Source organism: Bos taurus, chromosome 4, assembly GCF_002263795.3.
Source record: "Bos taurus isolate L1 Dominette 01449 registration number 42190680 breed Hereford chromosome 4, ARS-UCD2.0, whole genome shotgun sequence".
Classification (NCBI taxonomy): domain Eukaryota; kingdom Metazoa; phylum Chordata; class Mammalia; order Artiodactyla; family Bovidae; genus Bos; species Bos taurus.
Window position 1 is genome coordinate 112454753 of NC_037331.1, and position 7943 is coordinate 112462695.

At 56.3% G+C, this 7943-nt stretch overlaps 1 protein-coding gene across 4 annotated transcripts in view; it reads right to left on the reverse strand.

Annotated features, from left to right (window-relative positions):
- Positions 1-7619, reverse strand: part of ZNF777 (zinc finger protein 777) — a 28114-nt gene extending 20495 nt beyond the window's left edge. Inside the window, exons 1-2 of one of the 4 annotated variants that reach the window (XM_005205843.5) lie at positions 7402-7619; positions 1214-2074 (exon numbers count right to left, since the gene is read on the reverse strand). In XM_005205843.5, the coding sequence (XP_005205900.1) occupies positions 1214-2059 (846 nt within the window). In that variant the 5' untranslated portion in view covers positions 2060-2074; positions 7402-7619. Of the gene's footprint in view, positions 1-1213; positions 2075-6230; positions 6398-6612; positions 7169-7401 lie in introns of those variants that run through there. The other 3 variants (XM_024990667.2, XM_059885567.1, NM_001192473.1) reach the window with 3 other exon arrangements.
- Positions 7620-7943: the final 324 nt, after the last annotated feature.

Genomic DNA, 7943 nt, shown 5'->3' on the forward strand with positions numbered 1-7943 from the left:
AAGGCGTCACTGGGCCTGGGGCTGCCGGATCCCAAAGCCGAGAACAGCTCTGGCCCCCTAGGCTTGGGTAAAAACTCTCAGGCCTGAAGCAGAAAAGGCCCAGCTATGAGTTTTCACCAGGGACCTCTCTAGAAATCAGAAGGCTTCAGCCACTGTCCTGGCCCGAGACAGTCAGGGCCCCGGGCTGTCTGGTCCCCTTCTCCTCTAACAGGATAATCCCTGCTGCTGTAAAGCGTGGTCTGCAGACCAGCAGTGGCACCACCGGAGAACATGCTGGAAATGCAGACTCTCGGGCTTTACTCCAGACCCTCTGATTCAGACTCGGCATTTAGTAAGATCCCCAGGTGACTCAGCCACTTACCCTGGTGGCTCAGATGGTAAAGAATCTGCCTGCAATGCAGGAGACCTGGGTTCAATCCCTGGCTCGGGAAGATCCCCTGAAGGGAATGGCAACCCACTCCAGTATTCTTGTCTGGAGAATCCCAGACAGAGGAGGCCCGGGAGGCCACAGTCCTTGGGGTGGTAAAGAGCTGGACATGACTGAGCGACTAAGACACACACTTCCAGGTGATTCATATACACAACACGACTGCAAAGCGCTGGCCTAGACAACACGGTCCATGCATCGTCCCCTGTCCCCACCCCGGCCCTGCCTTGAGGCTGCGCAGAGAGGCAGTAGTATAAAAAACAAAAAACAGAAAGAAAACCAGTCCACTTTCAAGTGTTCTCCTCTGGGAAACAATATTAAAACCTAACTGTCCTCTGGTGTTTTAGAACATCTCTGAAAATCACATTTTTACTGGCATTAACATGACTTTAAGTTAACTGATACAAATGTTGCAAGCAACAGGGCCCTGTAACATTTCACAGTCTTCCTTCCACCCCCACGGGAAACCACACTGGTCCACACTTGTCCACAGCTCAGCCACTTGGCCTTCAATGCGCCTTTTATCCCCAGATGTCACGAATGAACTTCCTTCTACCCTGACAGCTCCCGTCACTAGAACGTCCCTCTGATCTATAACCTATGCTTTTCATCAACAGGAGGAATCATTTGGTATGGGTGTGTCCTGTTCTTAGTGGAGTTGGGGACCAGACATTATCAGATTCTTTTCCTTCTTACCTACGGCTTTCCCTTTCTTTGATACTAAATTCCTAAAATCCATTCCAGTCCCGGTCACTCCTTAGGAAGCCCTGGCTGGGATAAGGTTACCTTGGGAACTTCCCCGTTGCTGCCCGGGGGCAGCCGCAGGATCCAAAAGTTTCTGTTCTTCAGCAGGTTCTCCATGTTCTCCAGCCGCCTCTGCAGCAGCCCGTATTCCTGCAGCAGGGTCCCCAGCACGACCCACTTGCTCTCCAGGTGGTTGGCGAACTCCACGGCTGTCTTCTCGCAGTCGGCTATTTTCTTCTCATTTGTGCCGGTCCTGCCCTCCAGGGTCAGGAGCCGCATGGCTTGGGCCTCCAGTTTCCTCTCCACCGCTTGGACGGCAGCCCACACGGCCAAGCGGGTGATCTCTGCCGTTGGGAGTGGGGTGTCCTTCTGGGCCGCAGCAGAGATCTGGAAGGGGGTGTCCTTTTGGGAAACTGGGCTCTGGAGCAGGGGGTCCATGTCAGTCTCGGGCACGGTGGGGGAGAGGGTCAGGGGGTCTCTCTCAGGAACTTCGGGGGAGTGGAGCGGGGCTTCTTGATGGTGGGCGGAGTGGGAGAGAAGGGACATCTCTTGTTCGGCAGCGGCAGGGGGCGGATATGGGGGCTCTTCTGGGGAAGTCAGGGGGCCCTGGATCCGAGTCTCTTGCTCGGGAGCGCCAGGATACAGGAGTGAGGGTCCCTTCTGGAGCACAGGCGGCATTCGGCCAGAAGTCTCTTGCTTGGGGGCGCCAGGAGTCTGGGGTAGGCAGCCTTGCCGGGAGACAGCGGGAGACAAAGAAGGGAGTTCTTTGGGGGGAAGCACGTGGGATTGGAACAGAGTTTCTCGAGGGAGTCCGGCCGGGACCTGACGTGGAGTTTCTTCCTGCAGGACGTTGGGGAATGACAGAGGGGAGGAGCGTTGGGTCTCCATGTCCAACTGCTGGACCTGTGTTCAAGGAGAGAAAGAACAGTGTTGAAGGCCAAGAGTCTCCAGCAGGCAAAAAAATTCCGAAGATAAACACCCACATTAAAGGGGCTTCAGGCTTTGTAACAATACGATACGCTCCACGGACATGAGTCTCTTCTTGAGACCCTCACGCTGATCTACGTGTGGATGATACAACTATATTAACAACAGATAAAAGATGGTAACACCACCTCTGCTTCCATAGAGCCGTCTCCTTTCCACAACATACACTTCACAGGAGTCATCTCGCGAGTAGAGGTGTGGGAGAGGAGAAAGGATACTGGCCTTGAACTGGAACACTCGGTCTTCGGCCCCATTTATACCAACGCTGTCTGGGTCCCCCTGGCCCGGCTATTCGACTTATCTGTTCTCAGAGTCCTCGGCCAATAGACAGGGTCATAATATCTCACCCACCTGCTACCTCACTGAGTTCTTCAAGCAATGAGCACTAAATATAGAGTAAAGCTCTGAAAAGCAGTAGAGCAGAATCTTGTCAATGCCAGGCTAGCCGAAAACTGCCAGCAAGGTGGGGCTGGTTCTACGAAGGAACTTACTTCCAAGGTGAACCCGACACCCAGCCCCCCCCACTTCTATTTGTATCATCAGGCAGTCATGGCACCCATGTTCTTTCCCTTGTTTTGTCCAACGGTAAGGACACACAATTATCTTAAGCTTCCCAGACCTTTTGATAAAAGCTGAATTGTTGACTTAATAACATTTTTCAGAGTTGATACAGTATAGGTTTGCCTTTGAAACACTGTGGACACAGCCCCTGCTGGAGAGGCTGAAGGGGCTACTGGGCACCCGGGCTGGCTCCTGTGACATGCAGAGAAGACAAACACTGACACAGGTGTGGGCATGGCAATTCAGAGCCAAAGTTCCCTGGCAAAGGGTCCCCAGCGGTAGGTAGACCCTGCTTGTCGGGGTCCTCCCCATGGTTCATGAGGTGGGAAGGAGGAAAAACAGAGGCCTGGCAGGATGGGAAACAGAGCTGAAGTCAGTCAGTTCTGTGACCTGTGTCATGGTTGGTGGGGACTGGAGCCAAAATAAAGACCGACTCCTTCAATTACTTGAAGGGGGTTTCAATTATTCACACTCTCCCCATTCCCTGACTTGCTATGTCCATGTTCAAGGAAAGCTTGTATCATCATGGAGGTGAAACCAAGGTCTTCTGAGTGATCAGCGCTGTTTCTATCTATCCAGACAATCAATATGTTTATTGGAACTGAAAAGAATTTCTTCTTTATCTATGTTTGTCAAGCACACTCTTCTTTCAGTGAACTGCTGAAAGGCCAGTTATTATGTGCCAGATAGAAGTTATCTTTAAAGTAACTGAAATTCCTTTTTTCTTCATTTGAAAATTAGCATATCCCTGGTGTCCAGTCTGAAACACAGTATGTGCTCAACACATGTCTGCTGAATGAAAAGTATAAATGACAGGGTTACAAAATGTTACTAGAGTTAATAATAATGAGCTCAGTTGGTAAAGAATCTGCCTGCAATGCAGGAGACCCCGGGTTGATTCCTGGGTTGGGCAGATACCCTGGAGAAGGGATAGGCTACCCACTACTGTATTCTTGGGCTTCCCTTGCAGCTCAGCTGGTAAAGAATCTGCCCACAAAATGGGAGACCTGGGTTCGATCCCTGGGTTGGGAATATCCCCTGGAGAATGGAAAGGCTACCGACTCCAGTGTTCTGGCCTGGAGAATTCCATGGACTGTATAGTATAAAGTAGGAAAAATATAGAGTTAATAATGAAGTTCTTTGAATCATCAAAGATGATTAATCTAAACTTATTTATACCTTCTAATGCTTTCTTTCATTTGTTCATTCATTCATTCATGTGTAGCGTAACTGAGACAGCATCAGGCTTTTAAGACAAGGACTGAAGATTTAAGACCTTGTTCAGGTAAAAGGTTTCTGAGGTAGTACAATCCAACAGCTTCGCAGGGAACCAGATGTGAGGGCTAATTAGTCAGGTAAAAGCTGACAATTATTTGGCCTTTATTATGTGCCATGAACTGTGTTTTACAGGGTTTATCTAATTTACTCTTCACAAAACCCTATGTTGCTGCTAAGCCGCTAAGTCACTTCAGTTGTGTCCGACTCTGTGCAACCCCATAGACGGCAGCCCACCAGGCTCCCCCGTCCCTGGGATTCTCCAGGCAAGAACACTGGAGTGGGTTGCCATTTCCTTCTCCAACGCATGAAAGTGAAAAGTGAAAGTGAAGTCGCTCAGTCGTGTCTGACTCTTGGCGACCCCATGGACTGCAGCCTACCAGGCTCCTCCATCCATGGGATTTTCCAGGCAAGAGTACTGGAGTGGGGTGCCATTGCCTTCTCCGACAAAACCCTATAAACAGGGACAATTAGAATTCTTATCCAGACTTAGCACAGGAAGGCACGGAGGTTTGGAGAGGCTAAGGAACTGGCGCAAGGTCACACAGCCGTCTGGCTCCGAAGTCTGAGTTTCAGCCTAAGCTGTAGGTCGCCTCTGGGCCTCACGTACCAACTGAGACAGCTGGTCAGTGTGTGTTCTGAATCCTTTTTACCTCTAAAATTTGAAGCCTTGGAGATTAAACAAAGACCTGTGGGAAGGCCCTGCCCACGGACATTCCGATTTAATGGTGGGGTCAGGGACCCCTTCAAAAAGCTCGTGTAAACTATGGATTCTCCCCCTCAAAAACACACATGAGCACACACCCAAAATTCAGCAAGCACTCTCAAGGGCATCACAGACCCCTGAACCCGAAGGCTCATCAACAACTAAGCCACCTCTCAACTCTTCACAGGCGAGGGAGTGACTAGATAGGAGTCTCAGACACAGGGAAAGTGACCAGCCTAACACAACACAATAGGTACAGGTATGGCCCTGTCCTCACGGGGGTTTAGGGTATTTGCCTACATGGTAGGAAGAAGGGAAAATCCCCAGGGGCGAAGTGAGTCTCTCAGGCGTGATCCAGGGGTTTAACTGGAAACAATGAAGAAAAGCTTCAGGACAGTATATAAAGCCATTAGAGCAAGGCATCTTTACTAAGTAGTCTAATCAGAGCTCAGAGGAAAATACCAGTTATTTGCTCTCTATTATTAGAGTGTCTCTATCCATTTCCGGATTCTGAGCACTGTAGAGCCATGAGGGGCCACAGAAGCGCATCCCTTCCACTGCCCCCAAATAAAAGCCCCTGGCTCTATTTTCATCAGTCCCAGTAAACCTATGGCTTGATATTACGCTAAGCAAAAAGAAATGGCCAAAGGGAGAAATGGAGCTTGTAAATATGATATGTAAGATTAATAAGCTTACATTTTCAAACTGTTAGGGACAGGGAGAGAATTCCTCTGGTTCTTATTTCATAGGATTTAACCCCACCCCCACCTCCCCCCATGTATCCTAAACGGATGGGGTCTCCAGGATTCATTCATTAGCAGAAAAATTCATCATACCTATCTTGACTTATAAAGCCATGCCATTGTCTCCTATTACCCAATGTGGTTCACCCAGAATTATATACTATTCAAGGGTCCTGGAGACCTAGGCACTTAACAACCATTTTGTTTTATTTTTCATAGCGTTGCTTTTATTGTTATCATTATTATTATTTTAAGACCTGAGGCTCTTCAGAAAAGCCCTATATCCCGACCCCTTCCTGTACCCAACAGGAAACTGAGGCTCCGGGCTCTGCCTCCCATGCAGCAATCCTCCTCCCAGCACGACTACTGCATTTTAAAGAGCAGGTCTGCGGGGAGCTCTGGAGACTGATTTTTAAGAACGGCCCCTGATAGGGGCACACCAACCCCCAAACCCTTCGTAGCTCGCTTCCCCAGACCCCAACCGTCCGGACACCCAGAGTTCGACCGAGCCTCCGGACGCAGGGAGGCTGGAGGCCGAGGCGCCCGAGCCCGAGGGTCACCTGCTCCCCACGCCGGAGACGCTCGGGTGGGCGCTGCCCGGCCTCCCACCCGGCCATCACCTCCCCACGACCCCGACGGGCCGCGGCCCCAGCGCGCCGGCCCAGGCCCCCGCCCCAGAGGAGGCCGCCGCCAGGGCCGCCCCCCTCCCCGTCCAGGCCCGCGGCGGCCCGGAGGCAGGTATTTCTGCGGATGCGGGCGCCGAGCCACGGATGACTCGCTACGTGACCTTGGGGGCAGGCAGGGCCGGTCGCCGCCAGAAGTCCGTGCCTCAGTGTCTCCGCTCTGCGAAATGGGGAGAGCCGCGTCAGCGCCGCGCTCCGGCCGCGGGAGGCTCGGCGAGGCCGAGCTCTGCGGAAAACGTGCGGCGGCAACCCCGACGGACGCGGCGCCGGCTCCGCAGGGAACGAGGCGCGCCGCCTCGGCGCCCGCCTCCGGGCCCGCGTGCGTGCCAGGCCCCGGGCGTCCCCGCAGGCGCGCCCGGACGGCCGCCGGCTCCCCGGCCCGGCTCCACGCCCGCAGCCACCCCCCTAACCCCCCGCCTTCCCGAGCAGGGGTGCGCGAGCCCTCCGGGTCCCCCGCCCCCACGTCGCGGCGCTTCCGTCCCTTACCGAGACCCCAGGCCGGGCCGCCGAGCCCGGGACACGCAGGCCGTCCCCAGGGCCCCGAGTCCGCGCGTCCGTGCGAGCGCGGGCCGCCCTCGCCGGAGCCGGGGCCGCCTCGGCCATGGCCCTGCGCTGTCCGGCCCGGAGCCGGAGTCGCCGCCGCCGCCGCGCGGCCCCACGCAGGCCGGACCCCCCCACCCCACCCCCCGGCCTCTCCGCAGGCGGCGCCTGCCCGACCCGGCCTTCCCCGCCCGGGCTCTCGCGGCCGTCGGGCCCGGCCTGCTCGGGGCGGGCGGGGACGGAGCGGCCGAGCCCGGCAGCGGCGTCGGAGCGGGGCGCGCGGCGGTGCGGGTGGCCCCGGCGGGCTGCGCCCCGGCCGCGAGCTGGGCCCCGGCCCTCAGCACCGGCCCGCGCGCGCGCGGCCCCTCAGCGGCCGCGACTGCGACCCCCCGGCTCCGGCCCCGGCCCCGGGCTGCGAGCTGCGCTGCCGTCCCGGCGCCTCTTCAGCAGGGGAGCTGCACAGCAGCTGCCATGTTGATACAAACTGCATCCTGGGAGGCATGTCCCTCTCAGGCCGTTTAAAGAGAAACACTCCGAGGCTCGTCGGAGGCTGCAGGAACCCAGACAGCTCCATCTACAGCCGGTAGGAGCGAACAGTGTCGAGCGAGCAGCCGGGGCGGCGACGGACACGCCCTGAGCCCCGGGGCCAGCCCGTCGTGCCGCCCGGGCCGAACCGCCCGGGCCTCCCGCCTCCCCGACCCCCGTGGGCCGCCCCCCCGCCCCTCGGCCTCTCACCTGGGGTCCTCGCCTTGCCGGCCACCCTAGGGCGAGACCCGGAGGCGGGAGAGCGGAGGAGGAATAACCGCGCGCGGCCGAGAGGCGACGTGCTGGGGTCTGGAGGCGGCTTGATTGGCTCCGACAGCCTTCCTCCCGCCGGGTCCCCCCCGGCTCCTCTCAAACCCAGAACCCGGGTCGTTCCCTTTTCAAAAACCTGCGCCTCACAAAGGGATCTGAGAAGCCCGTCACACCAAAGAAAAAAAAAAGCCCGGAGTTCATGTGACCGGGCTCTGTGCAGCCGGGGTTCCCGGGGAGCCAGCGGGTTGGGTGCTTTTTTTGTGAGACGCGCCCGGGGTGTTTGTTTTCGACCTGAAAGGACGGGATACGGAGGGGGGATCGGAGAGGGCCTGGGGGGCTGGCGGGGAGGGGCGGGGGGCCCGAGCCGGCGTCCGGGAGGAAACTGAGGCCGGGTCGCGGGGCGTGACTTGTTTGCCTCCGGTGCCTCTTTTGGCCCCTGGGAGGAATGCTCTTTCGAAGGGTGGGGGAGAGCGATCCCAAGA